This window comes from Acomys russatus, chromosome 1, assembly GCF_903995435.1.
Source record: "Acomys russatus chromosome 1, mAcoRus1.1, whole genome shotgun sequence".
NCBI lineage: Eukaryota > Metazoa > Chordata > Mammalia > Rodentia > Muridae > Acomys > Acomys russatus.
In genome coordinates this window covers 116,337,171-116,359,352 of record NC_067137.1, presented here as the reverse complement: position 1 = coordinate 116,359,352, position 22,182 = coordinate 116,337,171, and the positions used below count along the sequence as shown (strand labels likewise).

The window sequence follows — 22,182 nt, the reverse complement described above, 5'->3', positions numbered from 1 at the left end:
GAGATCCTTCTCTGTGGGCCTCAGACTTCGTTTCTGCAGTGCGTTGGACTGCTGGATCACTTGGTCACATGCTAGCCATGGTTCTCAGGCTGTTCTGGTCCCAGCCCTGGCAGTGGAAGGCTGGCCCCTTCCCTCAGATTCACACTATCATGGCAGCCAGCTTCCCCTACCCGGTGCTGTTCCTGAACAGTGGCTGCCCTTGCTCTCCGAAGTGCTGACAAGTAAGCACTAACCAACCAAACACACACACACACACACACACACACACACACACACACACACACACACACGTAGGCCATGTCCAGATGAACCACCTCTTGGGCCCTCCACCATGGCAACGGGTGCCCGCAGACCCAAGGACCACTCCAGGCTCCATCCTCGCAAGGTGACACAGCCTGGCAGGAGAAGCCAGGCTACAAGTCCGGATCCTGGTGGCTGCACTCAACGCCAGCGTCCTCTTCGTGCTTGCAATTGTGCGTGCCCACGCCAGCGTGCGCGCACTCCAGCAGGTTGCGCTCGCTGCCCGCGCATCGCACATCGTCCAGCAAGATCGGCAGCGCGCGGCCCTCACCGAACTCTGCGCGCTTAGCGGCTCGCACCGCGTGCGCAAAGCCCAGCTGGCGACACACCACGGCGGCCGCCTTGGTGTCCCAGGCGTCGTCGCACACCGTGCCCCAGTGTCCGCCTACGAACACTTCCACGCGTCCGCGGCCAGGGCTCAAGCCTGCGGGCCGTACCAAGCGCACAGAGCCATTCTGGGGTGCAGGGACCTCAGTGCTCGGACGTCCTCGCCGTCGCCCGCCCTTCTTCCGGCCCCCTGGTCGCCGAGTGGGCCTTGCGGGCTTTGTGGGCCTCAGGGTGGGCACCGGGGGAGCAGCTGTGGGGCGCTTGCGGCGGGGAACCTTGGTGGAAGCGCGGGCTGTGGGGCGCGGAGTGCTCTCTGACGTCCGGATAAACTCTACACCGAGGAAAAGGCCTGGGTCAGAGGGAACTGGCTGTCCCTGCCTAGCTCGGGCTCTCCTCCTGCTCAGCCCGCAAGCTTGTGCCAGGAAAACAGATCCTAAAGAAAGACACCTGGTTGGGCTCTACTCAGACTCTAAGATTAGAGTGCCTCTTAGGGAGCCAGCTGTGTTTGATGGGTCACCCTGACCCTAAAGTTACTAGCCTAGAGCTGTGTTTGCGCTTCTTCAGCCATTAAGCAAACCCTGGTTGGCAAGCAGAGAGGCACAAGGAGGAAGTAGGAATTTTGTTTTGATTTGTTTTGTTTTGTTTTTCGAAACGGTTTCTCTGTGTAACAGCCTTGGCTATCCTGGACTTACGTTATAGAACAGGGTGGCCTCGAACTCCCAGAAAGCCACCCGACCTCTGCCTCCCCGAGTGCTGGGATTAAAGGCATGCGCCACCACACCCGACTGGAAGACCCTGAAGTTCAGGCACAGTAAGGGAAATGTTGTCTCTGGCTTATAGGAGCAAAGGACCCATTGCTTCCTACTCTCGGTTTTCCATGAGGAAGCAAAGGCCACAGAGGGTTTGTAGCTAGCAGTAGCTTCAGAGTGAGTTCTAGGGCAGTCAGGGCTATACAGAGAAATCTTGTCTTGAAAAAAAAAAAAAAGATTGGCAGGTCTGTGAGGCATTTTCTTGATTAATGATTGATGTGGAAGTGTCCATCCACTGTGGGTGGTACAAACCCTGGTCAAGTGGTCCTGAGTTTAAAAAAAAAAAAAAGGCTGAGCAAGCTTTGAGCAAGCAAGCCAGTAAGCAGTGTTCTTCCATGGCCTCTTCTTCAGTTCCTGCCTCCAAGTTCCTGCATTGAGTTCCTGCCCTGACTTCCCTCAGTGATTGAATGTGACCTGAGAATTGTAAGTAGAAATAAACTCTTTGTTGCTTTTGATCATGGTGTTTTATCAAAGCAATAGAAACTCTACCTAAGACAGACAGATTGCTAGATGGATGACAGGAGGATAAATAGATGAATCAATAGATGGATGGATGGATGGATAATGGTAGATAGATGAAGTAATGCTTGGATGGATGGATGACTAGATAACTAGTGGTTGGGTGGGTAGTTGGGTGGGTGGTTGGGTGGGTGGGTGGTTGGGTAAATGGATGATGGATTAATGTTTCAGTGGATGGATGGCTAGATGAGTCGTGGATGGATAGATGGATGGATGGATGGATGGATGAATTTGTGAATGGATGGATGGCTGATGGGTCCATGGATGGAAGGTAGGTGAATCAGTGAGTGGATGAATAGAGAGATGGATTTCCTTTATCTTTTAGTGTGCAAAAGTTCTTACTATACCACACCACTGTTCCTGCCTAGCCTGGACCCAGTGGAGCAGCCCCTCTACCGTTTTGCAAGACTCTATGCCTAGGCAGTCATTCACAGCCTTGAGTGGCCTTCGGAACACAGGGTTTGCTCACAGTCCCCTGGGTCCTAAACCGAGAGGGACAAAATGGAACTGTGGAAGGCCCAGCCCAAATGCCCTGCTCCCTTACAGGTAGACATCCTCCCAAGAGCTCTGAGCATCCCTTGCCTGGCACAGCTATCTGATTCTTGTTCCATCCTGCCTGAGGCTGCAGCCCCTTGGGATTGCCCACCCAACTGCCTGGACCTAGTTGAAAGATCTGTCAATCAAGATGTGTTGTACTTATAGTCCATTGACACCTGCTGGGCTGCTCAGAAGTGTCAGACATGGTGCTATGTATAGGGGCTGTGAGAGCATTCTAGGTCCCTCTAGGACCGCAGCCTGACCAGAGGGGTAGCGAGAACCCCCTTTCCCACTGGACAGTATACTTACTTTCCTTGGGCACAAAGGGAATGAGCCGGCTCTTCGCCTTCACCTGAGCAGGGTGTATCTTACACTTCCCTGGTGGCGCCCGTCTGCCAAACACACACAGAAGGTCAGGATCGGCAGCCAGCCTTGAGCAGCCCCTATTCTCACGCCTTATCTCCCACCCCCACCCATCACTTTCCCTTGCAGTGGGACAAAGAAGATAAGGGCCAGATAGGCGTGACCAGGGACAGCAGTGACTAGAGTTCAGCCACTGTGTGAGGGCACACGGGCCCTCTTACCATGGCTTCTGCTGAACCCCAACAACTTGGAAGCCTCTCAACTCATTGCCCACCCCACTCTTGTACTGCACCATTCCTGCCCACCCCTTCCACCCCAGGCCTTTGAAAAGAGTCTGTCTCCCTGCCTCTAGTTTCTGGGTTTCTGGTGATATGTGGCCTGGAGAGATGTGGAGAAAGTTAAGGCAAGCTCAAAGGCAGAATGGGCAAAAGAGAGGAGTCGTGGGAAGCTGGCTTCAGTGGACCAGTACAGTCTTAGGGCCTATAGTTCAGAGAAAAGAGTCTGAGAAAGGTTGCCAGGGTGTGAACATCCTCCTTCCCCAGCCTGCAGAAACACGAGGACCAGAATTCCATTTTAATTAGTTTTTGGCTGTTGATCTGTGATTTTTTTTTTGAATGGGCCCGACCCTGTTCCAAGACTGCCCCACGTGGGCCCAGCACTTCAATGGGGGTTCCATCAGCCTGGGATTGAAGTAGACACATGACGAGGTGGCCCCCATATAGACCTGGAACAAGCAGGGACATGTACCTCTTACAAGGCACACAGACTTCTCAAAGCTGGAGATGAGGCCATCGCTACACTGATTGCTTGCTGGGTCTGCATTTTAGGCAGAGCTTGGAAGCAGGGGAGGGTATTGTCTCTTAAGGAAATTATATTTTTTTAAAAATTCTTGTATGCTACACCACAAAACACCATGGTGGTTCTGTTCAGGCAGTGAGCCATGACCCTGGGCCTTCTTTCCGGTCTTCCCTTTCCATATGTCTGCTACCAGGCCTCTGAAGTGAGGGTGTCAGGAAACATACTTCTTCCAAAAGAGAAAAATAAAGGGGAGAAGGACAAGGGAACAGGGGAGGAGTCCCACCCACTTCCGCCTGTCTCTAACCTCAAGACCTCGAGCAGAGCAAGAAAATGCCAAAGTCCTGCCGGGTCCTTTCTCCATACACAGGGACAATGACCTAAGACTAGAGGATGTTGCAAAATCAAAGGCCAGAAACCCGCTAAGGTGACATCTTTCAGGAATTAGATGCTCTGTATAAGTGACAGGTCCTCAGGGAAGCATTCTTTTTTATTTTCACAAGTAAGGTTGTTTTTATTTTATGTATATGAAATGTTTTGCCTATGTGTACATCTGTGTACCACATGAGCACAGTGCCAGCAGAGGGCAGAAGAGGGATTCTGGTCCCTGAAACTGGTTCCAGATGCTTGGGAGCCATTATGTGGATGCTAGGAACCTAACCCAGGTCCTCTGGAAGAACAGCAGTGTCCCCCCCACCACCACCACCACCTTTTAATTATTTTTTATTAAAAAAAATTTTTTTTAAAACAGGGTTTCTCTGTCTGGCCTTGGCTGTCCTGGACTCACTTTGTAGACCAGGCTAGCCTCGAACTCATAGCAATCCACTGATCACAGGTCCGCGCAATCATGCCCCCCCAGGCAATGTTCTTAATCACTAAGCCATCTCTCCAGCCCCAGCATTCTTCTTAAATGAACATAACTTCAACTTCCAAGAACCATGAAAGCTGACAGCGGCTGAGTGACTCAGCAGACAGTGACTGCGTCCTTTTGAGAGGGATGATGCCATGTGGAGACAATGACACTCCTCGGGGACAAGCAAATGAGATCAGAGATGATTGTGGTCCAAGTATGAGGTCACAGGTGTAAAAGTGGATGAGACTTTAGGGAAAACAAGATGGCGGCATATAAGGGGAGGGACTGTGCTTTCGGCTTTTATGATTAGGCATTACATCATTAACTGTCAATTTGTGCTTTTCTAAGTCCTGATTTAAAACAGTGTGGAAGGACAAGGAGCCTGAGAAGCTGCCACTGCAGACGGGAAATGACAAGCGCTATGAGGACGTGCTGACTAGATGAGATGTGCGGTCCTGAGGTCAAGAAGGAGCACGAGAGCATCTGAGAGAGGCAGAAGCACGAGGAGTTCAAAGCCAGCCTAGACTAAAAAGAATGCCAACGGGCCAGGCATAATGGCATATGTGTGTAATTTCAACACTCGGAAGAGTTAGGCAGGTGGGATCTCTGTGAGTTCAAGGGCAGCCTGGTCTACACAGAGGATTCAAGGATGAGCAGACAGACATAACAGAAAGAGCCTGTATTTAATAAATAAATAAATAAATAAATCTAATCCGGGGTTCCGAGGAGGTGACTCAGTGTGTAAAGCACTTGCCACACAGGAGTGAAAACTGCAGTTGGAGCCTCAGCACTTACGTAAATACAAGGTGGGCATAAAAACCTGTTTGTAATCCCAAGTAGAAACAGGGAATCCCTGAAGCAAGCTAGCTCGCCAGTCTACCAAATTATGAGGTTCAAGAGAAAGGCCCCCACCTCAAAATATAAGGTGAAGAGCAAAAGTGGGAGACGTCCAACCCTGTTGACCCCTGGCCTCCACATGCACACCCACATATGTGCACCTACACACATGAAAACACATATCTACCTATACCCATACCGCCCCCATACTTAAACAGATACACACACCACACTCACACGTAGCACACACACACTCAGATACCATATATACCACACTCACACACCACACTCACATACAGATACCACACATAGATACACACACCACACACACACACACGCACGCACACACACACACACACACACACTAAACAAGCCTGACAGTCATCATTTAAGAAAATGCCCCTCCAGAATCTGTTGGTTTTAGAGACGTTAAACAATAGCACACAATCTACCCAGACATTAGGCGGGCGCAGTGCAGCCTTGTCATGGTTCGCTTTCACCCCTGAGAATGTCCATTACACAGTGACCTCTCTGGCCACTGGCCACTCTCACTCCGGGGATATAAGTGTGCTCCTCTGCGAGGGCACCATTCACTCCTGGGAGTGCCTTGTGCTAATCTGTAGTGAACTTTTCTCTTCTACACTGACTGGAACAGCAGAAGTGAACTGGAGAATTAACTCAAAGGCGTGTGTGTGCCAGACAGACCCTCTATGTTCCTAGTCTCACACACACACACACACATACACACACACACACTTTTAATCTGAGATTGGATCTTACTAAATTGCCTAGGCTAACCTAGAATTCTCACAGAAACTGGCCTCAAAATTTGTAGTTTTCTTGTTCCAGCTTCCTAAACAGCTGTGGTTATAAAGTATATACAGCTATATCTAACTAAAAAAAAAAATTTTTTTTTAAAACAAATTTTTATTTGTTTTAGAACAATGTGTGCAGCCAGGCATGGTGGTGCACACCTTTAATCCCAGCACTCAGGAGGTAGAGACAGGTGGATTGCTGTGAGTTCGAGGCCAATCTGGTCTATAAGTGAGTCCAGGACAGCCAGGAGTACACAGAGAAACCCTGTCTCAAAAAAAAAAAGAAAAGAAAGAAAGAAAGAAAAAAAAAAGAAAAGAAAAGAAAAGAAAAAAGAAAAAGAAAAGTTAAAAAGCGTGTATTTTAGAACTTCTTTAAACCTAATATGTCTCAAAGTTTAGGGTACTTGGCTACTATCATCTAGAAAGGGCTTCTGCAAAGACCAGTGGTAGGCATTCATTAAAACACCCGTGTGTCTCTGTGCCAGTCCCAGGGCAGAGGGGTATGACTGGGGCAAGGAAACACTGCCTTCTTCCTGGAGACTCTAACCATGTGAGAGACCATTCCAGAAGTGAGTGATGATGACCAAGGGAGGGCCAGGGAGGCCAGGAGGGCAAGTGGGCCAGGGAAGGCACCTGGAGCCTACAGGTTTATACCTGCCAACGGTTAGGGCTCCTGGCTTGTGACTCATCTCTGCATTCACACAATGGGGAGCTGAGAGGGCTATGTCCTAACAGAGGGAGTCACTGTAGGCCCTGAACCAAGGCCTCACAGCAAGAACTGAAACAGGCAGGGGCTGTGGGAATGGGTAAAGGATGGGGAAACTTACTGTCTCTGCAGACAGCAAGGGGCCAGATGCCAGTTCAGGGACTCACCTGGACGGGTCAATCACTTTGTAGATGACCCCGCGTGCGGCTGTGGCACTGGGCATGCCAGTGGACATGAAGTAAAGCTCCCCTTTGAACAGGGAACAAGAAGCAATGAGTGTGAAGGCCACCATCTGCAACAAAGTGGATGCAGCCCTGCCCCACCCAGGCTCCTCTCAGGATCAGAGGCTGACCGCCCCCCCCCCCCCCCGGCGGACCTCCACCAGCGATGAGGGGGTGTTTTGGCCACCTAACACCTCAGCATGCCTTTATCCTCTGCAGCACAGTCCCCAGATGTCTCCTCCTGCCTGGCCCCATAAAGGGGACCACCATCCATCCAGCATTACGCTGCTCCCTGCTTAGACGGGGTTCGACCAGGACTATTCTGTTAGCTATGGCCATCCCAGAGCTCAGCCCCCACAACCCGCGTGTACATAAGGCCCGAGCTGAAGCTACCAGTGCTGCCTTTGGTGGCCCTGTCCTTTTGGTTTCTGCACTGCAAATGCCCCTGAAGGTTACCCGCGCAGCCTCATCTCATGAGTCCAAAGCACAGCTAAGACGGCCAGGAGCTTCAAGAGGCTGCTATGCTTTGCCTTGGCTGCACTGCTACTTTACATGATCCAGGGCTGTCCTTGGTCTGGCCAGCTCACAAGTGCCTCCTCCTGGTTTTCTGTCACTCTTTGTCACTCAAAGAAACTGAGGAAAGGCACTTGAGAACTGCACCTTCCTTCCAGGCTCTGCGCTGGGGAGGAGGGGTGCTACTTCTAAGTCATGTTTAACCCCCTACTGACCAAAAGAAAAGGCTTCCAAGGGCTCAGTGAGATTAAGGATCTTGGGGAGGCTGGCGCTGCCCATTGGGAAATTCACATTCTAATGAGGTGGGGGAGGTTGTCAGTTCAACAAAAGTTTCCCAGACTAGGCCCCGTGGGGGTCTTTGGGCACTGGGCCCTGCAGGGGATACCCCTCCAAAGGCCGCGGTGAGCGTTGCCTGGAAACTTCAAGAAACTAGGGCCTGCTGGGGGCCCCTGGCCTTTTGTTAGGGAACAATCCCAGAGCCAAGGACAAAGACAGGATGCCTGAGTGGGATTCTAGCCTTCTTCTCTCCCTTCCCCCGCTGCCCCCTGCACATGAGGTCCGGTGACAGGCTAGAAGGCTGTGTCTGCTTGCTTTGGAATAACAACAGCAGCTGTCATTAGCTGTTACCTCACTGGCTCAAACCCCACTGGCCATCAAGAATCCAGCTCTACCCTCGCCCGCCTACAGCCCATATTCCAGTTCTTCCCTGCTCCTTCGGACTCTGGGGACTGGTACCCATTACGTCTCTAGCTCTCTTATCGACTCTTCCATGGAGGTGGAGGATGGCCGTTTCTATTTTCCAGATAAGAAAGGGAAAGTTCAGGAACAGATGCTAAGGCTGATTCCCACCCTCCTAAAAAAAAAAAAAAAAGAAAAAGAAAAAGAAAAAAGAAAAAAAAAGAAAAGCCTGAGCCCCAGAACAAGCCCCTCCCCAGTGTGAAAGTCATTTCCTGCTTAAGCTTCTTTCCTGTCAGAGGCCTGGAAGGATGACCAGGGTTGGTGGTTACAGTCCCAAGCACAGGAAGAGGGTGGGGTGAGGGGGTGGGGATCTCAGCACGCTCACCAGCCTCGTCCTCTGCAAAGGAGATGATATGTGGGTAGTAGTTGTTGATGAGGCCTGGGAAAGCGCAGGTCTGTCCACGGCCCATGCAGACCTCGCTATACTTCCACTGGCCTGTCTCTGGGTTTTCTCGGAGGGACATCAGTCTCCTGCAAAGGAAGACGAAGTGTGAGGTCATGGCTAGTATTCATCCATCTACCCGTCCATGCAGTTCCTCAAAAACCCATTAATCCACTCATCCAGATCCACCTGGCTGTCCAGTTATCCGTTCTTCCATCCGCTCATCCACCTGGCTGTCCAGTTATCCGTTCTTCCATCCGCTCATCCACCTGGCTGTCCATCTTTGCATGCACTGACTCGTTTTACTAATCCTTCCTAAAGAATGACTGGGACTTTCTCACCAAGCGAGAGAGCTGGTCCACTCCTAGGCACACGCATACAAACACACACTCCTTTTTACCAGTCAGGGAGCTCATAGGCCATGTCGGCCACTTACCCGCTCATGAAATCGCCAAATATGTAGAGTCCGTTGAGGTTGGGGTACTCACAACCACGGTACACGTAGCCCCCGGTAACTGATTTGCCCAGCTTGTGCGGGTAGGCAAAAATCGGCAGCACATCATCTGAGGGACAGACGAGAAAATGGGTTCATCTCGACGCCCAAAGCTTCGCAGGCAGGGCTCAGCTACACACTGAGATGGGATGGCCTGCGCAAGGAAGGCTCTCAAACGGGCATACCATATTTTTAAGGGCTCGGCAAAGGGTGCATGAGAAGGAGCCTAAAATGTTGCTTGAAGGGACCCCTGACGTACACGGAGGTCTGGAGTGGGAAAAGTCAGTCAGGTGGTAGAAGCAGGGTACAATACTATATGGAGGTTGGGGAGACAGTGAGGTCAGAGATTGTAGGGTGTCCAGGGAGGGAGAGAGGCAGGAGGTCCCCATGGGGTCACTCAATGGAGTGAAGGGGGTCAGATCTGGCTTGGAATGGGACAGGTCTCAGTCTACGACCCAGGGAGGGGTGAGACATGGCGGATCTAGGTTTGGGGTCCTGGATTATGCTGATGTGAGTAAGGGGTCCCCAAGTGGATGGGGTGGGTAGGACTGGATCCATGTCGAGGGTCTGTGCGGGGGGGGGGGGGGGGGGAGGGTAAAGGTAGATCTAGCTGGGGGAGGGAGAGGACCGGACACATCCTGTTTGAAGGTCCCCAGGGACGCGGTCACCGAGAGAGGCGTTGGCGCACAGCTTGCGGTCGTAGCACTCGAAGCCCTCGCGGGCGCGCCAGCCATAGTTGCGGCCCCGCTCCACCAGGTCCACTTCCTCGTACTTGTTCTGGCCCACGTCCCCGCAGAACAGGCGCCCACGGCCAGTGCCAGATATTGGGTCCCCACGATCGAAAGAGCAGCGCCACATGTTGCGCACGCCCAGGGCGTAGACCTCGGGCCGCGCTCCGGGATCCTCCACGAACGGGTTGTCCGGAGGGATACCGTAGGGCAGGCCGCGCTCCTTGCGGTCCACGTCGATGCGGAGCACCTTGCCCAACAGCGCCGACCTGCGGCCGGGGTGGAGAGCACGGGCTGGTTATGCTGGGTCGGCACAAGAGGCAGGAAGAGAGCGTGCCACCCCAAAGCTCAGCCACCTGCACCCGCCCTCTCTGCCCATCCTCCTGCGTGTCTTTTCTGCTTTCGCTGCGCACCAAGCCCTGCTGGAAGCCCTAACCCCCCACCTATGGCTGCGTTGCCTCCTCACAGCTCACCTTTCAGGTCAGTGCCGACCTTTATAGAGGGCATCCGAGCTATGACAAGCTGCCACCCAGCTTATCACTCAATAGCCCTTGGCCCTAGAAACCCAAGCTCTTTATCACAACCGCCTATGGAATGCCACTATCCTAAGCGCTAATGTTGTGAGTGCTGCTGTTCACATAGCTGTGCTGTAAGGTGAAGACTGTACTAGAAAAATAACTCAGATTTATGTTTTTCTCATAGCTCCCACATAGTGGAGGGACCACAAAGTGTTGAGCCGTTGAACCAGCGCAGGCCACCAAAGCAGAATATATCATATAGTGCCAAGTAGTTGGGGGAGGGGGCACGTGTGTTCTAACCTCCTGGCAGCTCAGGTGGGGGTGGGGTGGGAGAAGGAAAGTAGCTGCTGGCTTCAGTGATCACATGAGCAAAATGGTCTGCAGTGGGAAACATCGAGGGCAGCAGTTCTCAACCTGTGAATCTCGATCCCTTTGGGGGACCTCATATCGAATACCTTGAATAGCCGATATTTACATTATGACTCATACCAGTAGCAAATTAACAGTTACAGAGTAGCAGGGAAAATATTTTTATGGCTGAGGGTCACCACAACATGAGGAACTGTATAAAAGGGTCACGGCGTTAGGAAGGCTGAGAACCACTGATCTAGAAGATACCCGTAGTTAGAGGGGTGTGGTTCCTGCCGTGCGTCCCTCCCTCTCGGTTAGCTTGAGAGCTGACCCCTCCCTCCAGCCTGCCCAGCAAGGCAGAGTTGGTGCAGTTCGCTCAGGTGACACACTTGTGTAGCTGTCACTGACACATGGCATCAGAACCCAGTGTTTCCCTCGCTAGCAACACCTCAGAAGTGTCCTGTCATAGCGACAAACACTCCGGTGACAATGGCTCCTCCCCAGGCACTCCAAGGCCCCCATCTTCACACCCTACATCCAGCTCCAGGATCTACAGGCAAAAGCTCCCAGCAGCAAAATGATGGGTTTTTAACTGCTGCTCAATCCCCATCTAGTTTCTCAGCCACGTTTCTCAGCCTCAGCACCAATCTGGGATGTTCCTCACTATTTAAAAGGACTGCATAAGCCACAAGCAGTAATCTTCACATCCTCACTACTGTTGCTTCCTGGGCCGAGAGAGGCTGTGCATAGTCTCTAAAGGAATGGGAAAGACTGGCTGAGGCCTCCTGCACAACCCTGTGTACATACACAATTTCCTCCTGAGTGCGCACACACACGCACACACATGCACACACACACACACACACACAGAGAGAGAGAGAGAGAGAGAGAGAGAGAGAGAGAGAGAGACAAAAGGAGGAGAAGTCCAGGCCATTGGCTCAAGACAGGAAATAGTTATATAAAGATGGGACAACCAAGCCACCGCCAGGCAAAAGCAGGACATACTTGTTTTGCGCATTCCCAAACTTCCCAAAGGGGTCTCCGGCCATCCCGCCATCTCCGGTAAAAATGTAGAGGAAGCCGTCATCCCCAAAGAGCAGCTGGCCCCCATTGTGATTAGAGGCTGGTTCTTCAATCTCCAGGATTATTCTAAAGAGAGAGAAGAGCCCCTCAATAAAAACACTTTCCAAATGGTAACCCCAAAACAGCAGCGAAACCTTCTCTCAGATGCCACTTGGCAGTGGGAAAAACTTTACAGCTCTTGTAACATGTTGTCTTTCATAAGGACCAATAGGGAAAATCCCCTTCCTTGTGTCAAGGAAGGACCTGGATGCTTGAAGAGGTTGAATGACCCACTTCGAGGGCACACAGACTGTCAGCATCAGCGCTGGGAGCAGGGCTCTGGGCTGTGTTTCTTCTTCTTCTTCTTCTTCTTCTTCTTCTTCTTCTTCTTCTTCTTCTTCTTCTTCTTCTTCTTCTTCTTCTTCTCCTCCTCCTCCTCCTCCTGTTCTTCCTCCTTCTCCTCCTTCTCCTCCTCTTCTTCTTGGTTTTTTGAGACAGGGTCTCTGTGTAACCTTGGCTATCCAGGACTCACTCTGTAGACCAGGCTGGCCTGGAACTCACAGCGATCCACCTGTCTCTGCCTTCCAAGTGCTGGGATTAAAGGCATGCGCCACCACGTCCTGCTCAACTCCAGGATTTTTGTTTGTTGCTTGTTTGTTTTTAGGCAGGATCTCCCAACATGTCCCTGGATGCCCAGGAACTCACTATGTAGACCAAGCTGGCCTTGAACTCACAGAAATCCACCTGCCTATGACTCCATAGTGCTGAGACTAGAGGTGTGTGCCACCACATCCACCTGATCTTATTTTATTTTTTAATTTTATTTAAGACTTATTTTATTATGTATACAGTGTTCTGCCTGTCTGCAATACCTAGAGGCCAGAAGAGGGCACCAGATCTCATTATAGATGGTTGTGAGCCACCATGTGGTTGCTGGGACTTGAACTCAGGACCTTTGGAAGAGCAGCCAGGGCTCTTAATCTCTAAGCCATCTCTCCAGCCCTTATTTTACTTTTTTTTTTTTTTTTTTTTAATTTAAAGGCAGGGTCTCGGGAAACTTAGGCTACCTGGACATGGTATGTAGCCAAGGATGGCTTTGAACTCCTGATTCTCCTGCTCTTGTTGCCACCACTTCCTGTGTGTTGCAATTACAGTACATGGGCCAACAACTCTCCATTTCCAACCTCGGTTCTGTTTTTTGTTTGTTTGTTTTTGGTTTGGTTTGGTTTGGTTTTTCAAGACAGGGTTTCTCTGTGTAGCCTTGGCTGTCCTGTACTCACTTTGTAGACCAGGCTGGCCTCTAACTCACAGTGATCCACCTGCCTCTGCCTCCTAAATGCTGGGATTAAAGGAATGTGCCACCATGCCCTGCTTCAACTTCAGTTTTTATCTCGAGTCATTTTTTTTATGTCACTGTTGGGGACACATGCTTTCATCCTCCATCTGTCCTCTGTCAGGTCCATGGAACAAATCTTCTTCCATTGAGAAGTTGTCTCCCAAGCCAGGCGTGGTGGCACATGCCTTTAATCCCAGCACTCGGGAGGCAGAGGCAGGTGGATCACTGTGAGTTCGAGGCCAGCCTGGTCTATAGAGTGAGTCTAGGACAGCCAAGGCTACACAGAGAAACCCTGTCTCAGAAAAACAAAAACAAAAACAAACAAACAACCCCCCCCCCCAAAAAAAACAGGTGTCTCCCAGGCTTGGGTACAATCATGAAAACTTTATTTTCCCTTTTTCCTCTGTCTGCCAGATAACTCACGAGTCCACATTAATGCTATAGGACAAGGTGTATATTCACCTTCAACACTACCGTTGTGGGTTGTTTCTCATTTTTATATGTCCAACGTTAACATTTCACAGTTATTTGCCTTTTCACCAACACATCTGATCCTGGTCTTGCTCTGGCTTGCTCTCTACATGAAGGCAAGAACAGGTCTCTGAACTACAATTCCCATGCTCCTTTGCTAGCTGAACAATATCAACCAATAGAAGGTATTAGGGGAGCCAGGAGTGGGGCTGGTGTTTTGTTTGTGTTTCTGGCAACGTCTCTGCCTCTCTCCCATGGCTCTGGTTAGGTTAACCCCCAACCAAGCCTACCCCCACAGTTCTGGGGTTACAGCACCTCACTTCTCCCTAGGTCCCTCCAGCCATAGGAGGAGGCAGCTTCCTCCAGTGATCCAAGCTCAATGCCACCTTCCCCAGGCTGTCCTTCCAACACTTTTAACAGCCTTGACTCTTATTTTCAGTATCCACTTCTGCCTGGGAGAGCCTCTGCAGCAGGGTGATCAGGTCAGGTTGACTGCCCTCTGAAAGCATTGGCACATAAATAACAGAGACTAGGTTCTGCAGGCACTAGGGGCTTAGAGGTGGGAGCCGATTACATGGGGTAAAAGCTGGACATGGTCCCCAGTGCCTGTAATTCCAGTACTTGGGAGGCAGAGACACAGAGGATCAGGAGTTTGAGACCAGACTTGGCTACATAAAAAGTTCCAGGACAGCATGGGCTACACAAGACCTTGGCAAGAGAAGGAAGAGAGGGAGAGAGAAAGAGCAAGGGAGAGAGGGAGAGAGAGACAGACAGAGACAGAGAGACAGAGAAAGACTGAGAGAGGCAGAGAGAGAGAGAGACACAGAGAGAGGGGGGCACCAAGACTGTAGTAGGAGAGAGCCAGCTGCCCAAATACAGCCAGTGGAGAGGTTGGGAGAAATGCTGGCCATAGGGTCAGGAATGGTAACTTTGGACCACAGCCCAGCATGCCCAGTGGTAGGATGCACTTCTGTGGACAGAACAGGACTCCAGCTTGGATGCTTCCTAGCTGTGTGACCTGACAGGTCATTTCCCACCTCTGAGCTGTGACCTCATCCCAATTTTATGAGTCAGTCGAAATAGCTCTCTCAGAGGCTGCAGGAGAGAAGTGTCTGGCCTAGGAGGTCATAGGCAGGGGCGGTGACATGACCCCATGCAAAACCAGGCCCCAGAGCATGTGATTCAACACCCCCACCCACCCATGGGGGTGGGGGGTGTTAGATAGTCACAGTATTTAAGACAGACACGCCCACGCAGCCTCCCACGTGACCATTCAGCCCTCCCTTAGCCCTTCCGGTAAGCAACCTCTCTGAGCTGTGATCCACGGTGTTCTCGTCAGCATCCGAGACTCTGAACTCGCTGATACGGATCCACTCTCGGAAGCCGACCCCGACAGAGTAGTAAACATAGAGCTTCCTGGGATGTGGGAAGCGGGGGTGGAAGGCAAGGCCCAAGAAGCCACGCTCATCCCCTTCCCAGGGTGACGTGAGCACCGCTTGGCTCACATTCAGGAAGGGCTTCTCCAGACGAGAGCGGTCAGGCAGGTAGGTCCATACCAGCCCCACCTGCTCTGCCACGAAGAAGCGGTGGCTGCCATCCCCAGCGTGTACCATGGCAACCGGGTTTCGAAGCCCATTGGCCACCTCCTCCAGACACAGCTGCAGGCAGCCCTTGGCATCAGCCACTACACGACCCAGGTTCAAGTTCAGGTTATCGTTGACCAGCAGGCTTGGGAAACAGTAGTCTGTGTCATCTAGGGACAGGTAGTGGCATAATTTGGCCCGGTTGCTCTCGAGGGCCCAGAGCTCACGGTCAGGGGAGAGGTAACGAAAGAGGCCTCGGCAGGTCTGCCACATGTCCAGGCAGTAATCTTCACATAGGCCAGGCACTGTCCGCAGTGGGGTGGCCGGATCCTCGGCATCATAGAGGTGGGCTGCATAGGGCGAGCATTCCTGTAGAGACAGGAGGGCTCAGAGATGCCAGAAGGGGAGCTCACACCTGCTCACTTTGCTCCTTGCTTTTATGTCCCTATTCAAGTGTCATCTCCTAAAATCTAGCCTTCCCCTCCAGGCCTCCCTGCAATTATTTCCTGACCTCTGACTACTTAGAGAAAACAAAGCCCAGCCAGGAGGTGGTGGCACACGCCTTTAATCCCAGCACTCGGGAGGCAGAGGCAGGCGGATCGTTGTGAGTTCGAGGCCAGCTTGGTCTACAAAATGACTCGAGGACAGACAAGACTACACAAAGAAACCCTGTCTCAGAAAAGAAAGAAAGAAAGAAAGAAAAGAAAGAAAGAAAGAATAATAAAGAAAGAAAGAAGGAAAACAAAGCCCAGCCAGGAGGTGGACGTTCACACCTTTAATCCCAGCACTCTAGAGGCAGAGGCAGGTGAATCGTTGTGAATTCAAGGCCAGCCTGATCTACAAAGTGACTCCAGGACAGACAAGGCTACACACAAAAAAACCCTGTCTCAGAGAAAAAAAAAAAAAAAAAAAAGAAGAAGAAGAAGAAGAAAGAAGGAAAGAAAAAATAAAATAATAAAGAAAGGAAAGGAAAACAAAGCCCAGCCAGCTGGTGGTGGCACACGCCTTTAATCCCAGCACTTGGGAGGCAGAGGCAGGCAGATAGCTATGCGTTTGAGGCCAGCCTGGTCTACAATGCAAGTCCAGGGCAGTCAAGGCTACACAGAGAAACTCTGTCTTGAAAAACCAAAGAAGAAAAGAAAAGAAAAAAAGAAAAAAAACAAAGCCCAAAAACTTACCACGAGCCTTCAGCTTTCAAAACTTAACACTCTGCTTGCTTATTGCCTATCTTCTTCAGAATGCGCATTCTATCAGGGCGAGAATTTTCAGTCTGCTTCCCTGCTGTATCCTCTACCCTCACATAAACCCAGGGCACAGCAGTGCACAGCAAATGATGAGGGGGCAGTGAGAAAGATTTTACCTTGCCAGCCTTCTGGCAGCCTCAATGCACCTGTGTCAAAACCCTCCTGACTCTATTATCATTTAGTGTTTATGAGTATTTCACAGAGGGGAAACTGAGGCTCAGGGCCCCTAGTGTCATTCAGTTGTATTCAGCTTGGATCAGTAGCACTTGGAGGCATCTGGCTTTGGGCTCAGGTCTACCCTGCTGTCTCCATAGCTAGACAGCAAACATATGCACAGCAGCTGCGTGAGTGTGGGCCGAGGCCCAAGCCTTTGCCTTCCAGGATACCCCTGACCCTCTCTCCTACCCTCAGTCTCAGCTCCTTGCAGCAGGACCCTGAAGCATCCCCCACTGGAGCTACCCCTTGGGCACTGCTGGACCTGAAAGGCTTCCGGGGTTCTTGTCCTGGCTCTGCCGGGTGTGGGTAGAACTAATCACTGTTTCTGTCTTGCAGGCTTCCCACTAGCAGCATGCTGTGGACCCTACTCAGGCCCCCATGGACACTGCATGGGAGGAAAGTTACAGCCTTGGGGAGCAAGCCTGTGACCACAGCCAGCAGTGTGTGGCTAGGTAACGTGCCCACCTTCTACCCTGCCCTAGACAGTCTTACCACACAGCTAGTCTTGTTGGAGTCGGTCATGTGATCCCCTCCCAGACCATCTCCGTGCCCTGCCTGCAGCAAAATTCTCCAAAACCCAGGCTCCTTCAGGACCCTCTGTGGAGTCCTTCACGCTGTGGTTGCTTTTCTCTGGTGTGACAGACCGTTGTTGCTACTCCCCTCAACCCCAGAGATGACTCATCTCAGAGTCTTAGAGAAGCAATTCCTAGACAGAGAAGACAATGTCACCTACATACCACCTGCCCTCGCCAGGACACTGGGCTGGGTTGTAGCAGGAGACCTCGGTGGAAAGCAAATGGACAGCTAATGTCAGGGCTGTTCCTAACTCAGGCTCCCTACTGTTACAGCTTCAGTCACCCCACGACCTATCTGTCCCCTTGGTCCCTCTGTTGCTATGGGCTGAGTCCCACATGACAAGCCCTATGTGTTTTTGGCACCTCTGGTCAGTCCCTGTCCCTGTCCGAAGTGTCATATCTCATAAGCTCCATTCTGCACTCTGTGTATGCCCGGCCAAGCCTCAGGCTGTGCAGGGCCAGCTCACCTGTGACCCTTGCATGCTATTGTGGACCAGCAGTGACTAACAGGAGACCTGAGAGGGCTGTGTACACACAGGCTTTAGTTCCTCTCTGCGGGGCAGTGTCACTGTGACCCCAATGTTATAGATGAGGAACTTGGGCTAACAGTGACTACGTGTCGAGAAGTGGCGAGAGCAGGAATCACCCTCAGCTTTATGACACCCAGCCTTCTGCTCTCTCCAGCAGTCACTGACCAGTCTCTGCAGGGCACAGACTATACCAGGCACTGGACTTGGATCCAAAGACACAGTAGAGACTGGACTTAACCTGATAGCCCTTTCCTTGTTAAAACTTAGAAAGGGGCTGGAGAGATGGCTCAGTGGTTAAGAGCACTGTCTTTCTCTTTCAAAGGTCCTGAGTTCAATTCCCAGCAACCACATGGTGGCTCATAACCATCTATAATGTGATCTGATGCCGTCTTCTGGCATGCAGGTGTACATGCAGATAGACACTCATATACAAATAAATAAATATTTTTTTAAAACTTAGCCAGAACACATGGAGAGCACAGGGCTCTGGGGACCTGGTGAGGACCTTGGCGCCTTCCCACTTAGTAACCATGGAGTCTAGCAATCTCTTACATGTGGCCTCTTTTTTTTTTTTTTAAAGATTTATTTATTTTATGTATACAGTGCTCTGTCCTCATGTACACCTGCAGGCCAGAACAGGGCATCAGATCACATTACAGATGGTTGGGAGCCACCATGCAGTGGCTGGGAATTGAACTCAGGTCCTCTGAAAGAGCAGTCAGTGCTCTTATCTGCTGAGCCATCTCTCCAGCCCCCGCATGTGGCCTTTCTATTCTTCCTTACATTTTATTTGAATGTGGGGCTCAAACCAGAGTCATGCAGAATTAATAAATGACAAGAGGGGACAGTAGTTGATGCTGGCAGAGAGAGTGGTCAGTCACTGAACCTCATGTCCAGGTAAGGGACGCAATGAAACATCCACAACGGTACAAGGGGTGCCTGCCAGCTGATGGCCCCAAGGTTGCCACACACCATTGCTGATGCTCATGACTCACAGCCTCAAGTCCTGAAGGCTTCTCACCCACCCCACCCCTGCACCCCACCAGGAAGACTGAGCCTTGTACACAATGTTCTCTCTGTGGGATGTTCCTTCCCCCCTCACTTCCACATCTGGCAAACTCCTATTCATGATGCAAGGCCCATCCCACAAGCCTCCTCCTTCCTCCTTTTCCACGGGCAGGCTCCTGCCCCTCTGGGGTTTATGACACTCTATCCCTGACTCACACATAGAATCTTCTCCTGGTAACTTGTTAGTTCGGGAAACGATGTTCCTCCTCTGCCATCACCTCTGCTTTACCAGAGGTGACCCGACTGTTCTGCCCGGCCAGGACTCAATTTTCTCTTTGCCTGCCTGTCTGCCCCACACACTGTGAGACCCTCAAAGGTTGCCATCCCAGGTTCCAGGACACAGGTTGGCTTCAGGGCAGGGGCAGGGTTACGAAGTGGCCACATGAAAGGCTTTGGAGCTAGAGTTTATGTTCCACATGTAATGTTTGGCTAACTCCTTCCTACTCTGTACCTATGTCCCCATCTATAAAAGAGGACAAGAACTCCAAAGAGTTGTAGGGAGCAATACACTGAGATGTCATGTGTTTGTTCAGTAAGTGTCCAAATAAAATGAGCCCCGAGGGAATGACACAGTGAGTGGTCACTTTCCCAGGCTGTCCCAGATTTTTTTTTTGAGGACTTTTCATTACTTGCCCTGGTACCTTGGGGTAGTCTCTGGGTTGCATGTCTATCTGTCTGTCTCCTGAAATGAATAGAGGGGCTTTTTGAGGCTAAGTCTGTGACTTGCCAGCTGTCTCTGGGCCCAGCAGCACAGAACCACCTCCTAGCTTGCCCTGAGGAGATGCGTGCTGAGTGCATGAGGCTGTTCAGTGCCTTTCCCGGTTACTCACGTTGATGAACCCATGTGCCCAGCTACAGAGAAGTTAGCCACATGTGAGCCACACACCAGCCACAGTGAGGTTGCTATGTGCAACCATTGCCTGACACGTTTTCCCAGAGGAGGGCAAAGCCTCAGGAAAGAGCCTCCTGCCTCCACAAGACGTTGCTGTGAGCCTTGAAGGATCATTGATGGATCTGATAGGTAAGGTTCCTTAGGGTTGGTGGCAGTAAGGATGGCGCTCCCACACTCTCCCAGGACCCCCTCAGGGAGACCATGCCACAGCCTTGGAAGCCTGCCTGATGCAAGCTCAGTCCAGACATGAGGTCATCCCCGAGACGCCTCACTGGAGGTCTGAGCAGACACTCTACCACAGACTTCTTGGGCCAGGCCATTTTGGGCAAGTTCCCAAAGAAAAAGAGGTGCCTCCTGCCAGCAAACAGCCTCAGGATTGGCTCCTGCCTCATCCTTGGTCCTGCCCATCTCCTTTGCCATGAGGTGCCCATCACATGGTGACTGCCCTATAAGTAAACATGGCCTTGGGTGTAGAACCCTGCTATTGGCCTGGGTGTTGCAGGGAGACCTGCAGGTAGCCTGGGTGGACCTCCAGGATGGGGAGAGAGGTGGGTGATCCACCACACCCTATGGCCTTCTTGGGATGCACAAAGTTTGGGGGGTGGCTTGGTAAAACCCACTACAAGATGAGCAGAACACCCTGAAGCACTGTGGTCTCCCCTGAACCCCCTCTTTACCTCCCAGGGACACTGAGTGTGGTCTAGGTCTTCCGACCCTCCACTGGGTTGTGCCATCACTGGGTAAGGTGCCCACCTTTCCTGGAACAGCTGCTGATCCTAACACTCTAGGGACAGCAAGTAAACACTGAAAGAATTTACCTACAAACCCGAACTGAACCACTATGCCTGTGTCATTTAATCTTCATGGGGTGGGGAATGGGGTAGAAATCTGTCCCTCTTTTAAAGATAATGTATCTGAAAGACAACCAGGAGCCTCTCAAGTTCACAGTTAGGAGAGACCGTAGCATCAAACCAAATCAGCCCTTTCAGTCCTCTCCTCTAGGCTGCCCCCTGCTGGCTGGGACCGGAACTGTGTACGGTCGGCTTAGGCCCTTCAGCACATGGATCCCTTCACTTCACAGGCCTGGGTTACGGCCAGCCTTGGATTTTTCCCTGGCTGGCTGGCATTCCTCCAATCACCCCAGTCAGGCAGGGGAGATGCAGGGGGTTGCAGTCAGAGACTCCACATCAACAGAAGGGAAGTGGTAGTTCAGTGTGGATCGAAGTATGGGTTCCACTCTCAGAGAGGAGATGAGAGGGGAAAGAGCCCAGCAGCCGGAGCCTGGTGTGTTGCAGGGAGACCTGCAGATGGCCTGGGTGGGCCTGGGTTCGCAGCCCTGCTACACCCTGGCCCTGATAAAGGGCCTCTCAGACTGCTCCATTCAGTCTGACAGAGGAAGGGTCCTCATCGGTATCAGCAGTCCCCAGATTGCTGACAAAGCCACGCCCCCCTATCTTGGCCACCCTTTTCCCGTCCTGCCATATTGTCCTCGGTCAGGCGAAGACTTCATCCTGGTACCTGACAGCTGACAGGGAGAGATCTCTCTGAGGGTGTGGGGGTGGGAGATGACACGGAGGACTGGGAACAGCTTCCAGAGTGTCCCAGAGAATAGAAGTCTCTAGTCTCTGAGAGAAACTGAGGCAAAGGAATGAATCACTCCCTCTTGGACCCTCCAAGCTCCAAAGTCCAGGACCCACTCCTGATCTCGCCCCTGTGGTTGCTATCACCTCCAAAGTCCAGGATCTTCCCCGTAAACCTCGCACCCGTGGGGTTGCCATCACCTCAAAGTCTGGGACCCATTCCTGAGTCTCGTCCTTATGGGAATACCATTCCCGCCCCCCCCCCCCCCCCCCCCCCCCCCCCCCCGCCAACAGCGACCAGTGCCCCGCGTGCCTCCGCCGCCGCGCGCCCGCTCACCTGGCACAGCAAGTCCAGCGCGTAGCCGGCACACGTCGCCCACACCCCGGCGTCCATGCGGTTCTCCAGGGCCCGGAAGCGCAGGGCCAGAGCCTCGTCCTGCTCCGCTGTGCAGCAGCCGAAGGCGGAGTACTGCGCGCAGAAGCTCAGAGGCTGCGGCGGCCGGAATGGCGGCCTGAAGTCCAGGCACTGCGGGTGCGCGGTGGCCAGCAAAGCGCGCAGAGCCAGCAGTGCCCCGGGCCCAATCCCGGCCACAGCTCGTCGCCCCGCCATCGCCCGACGGTCCGCAGAAGAAAAAGCCCAAGGACGGCCAGCCCTGGCGGTGTGACCAGCTGGGAGCCGCTGGCCGCACCCCGAGCGACCGCCTCCCGCCTCGCTTGCACCCTCCTGGGCGCTCGCGGGGGAAACCCGTGGAATCGGCCCGCAGGCCTAGAGTCTGAGGACTCCTCTCGCTCGAGGTCACTTCTGCTTGGGAGCACTCTG

General features: G+C 52.1%; 1 protein-coding gene across 1 annotated transcript; it reads right to left on the bottom strand.

The window, feature by feature from the left end:
- Positions 1 to 311: 311 nt before the first annotated feature.
- Hhipl1 (HHIP like 1) lies at positions 312 to 21,972 on the bottom strand. The gene is made up of 9 exons (XM_051151214.1): positions 21,700 to 21,972; positions 14,980 to 15,626; positions 11,811 to 11,954; positions 9,877 to 10,205; positions 9,152 to 9,278; positions 8,659 to 8,804; positions 7,029 to 7,110; positions 2,802 to 2,884; positions 312 to 958 (listed from the first exon to the last, which is right to left on the bottom strand). The coding sequence occupies exons 1-9, from the start codon at positions 21,970 to 21,972 to the stop codon at positions 414 to 416; spliced, it is 2,376 nt and encodes a 791-aa protein (XP_051007171.1). The 3' UTR covers positions 312 to 413.
- Positions 21,973 to 22,182: the final 210 nt, after the last annotated feature.

Excerpts from the sequence above, each read along its gene's own strand:
- Hhipl1 (XM_051151214.1), bottom strand. The coding sequence starts at position 21,972 with ATGGCGGGGCGACGAGCTGTGGCCGGGATTGGGCCCGGGGCACTGCTG. Across the intron at positions 15,627-21,699 it reads CGCTGGACTTGCTGTGCCAG|GAATGCTCGCCCTATGCAGC; the intron begins GTGAGCGGGCGC and ends CTGTCTCTACAG. Across the intron at positions 7,111-8,658 it reads CTTTGCAGAGGACGAGGCTG|GGGAGCTTTACTTCATGTCC; the intron begins GTGAGCGTGCTG and ends CCCTGTTCAAAG.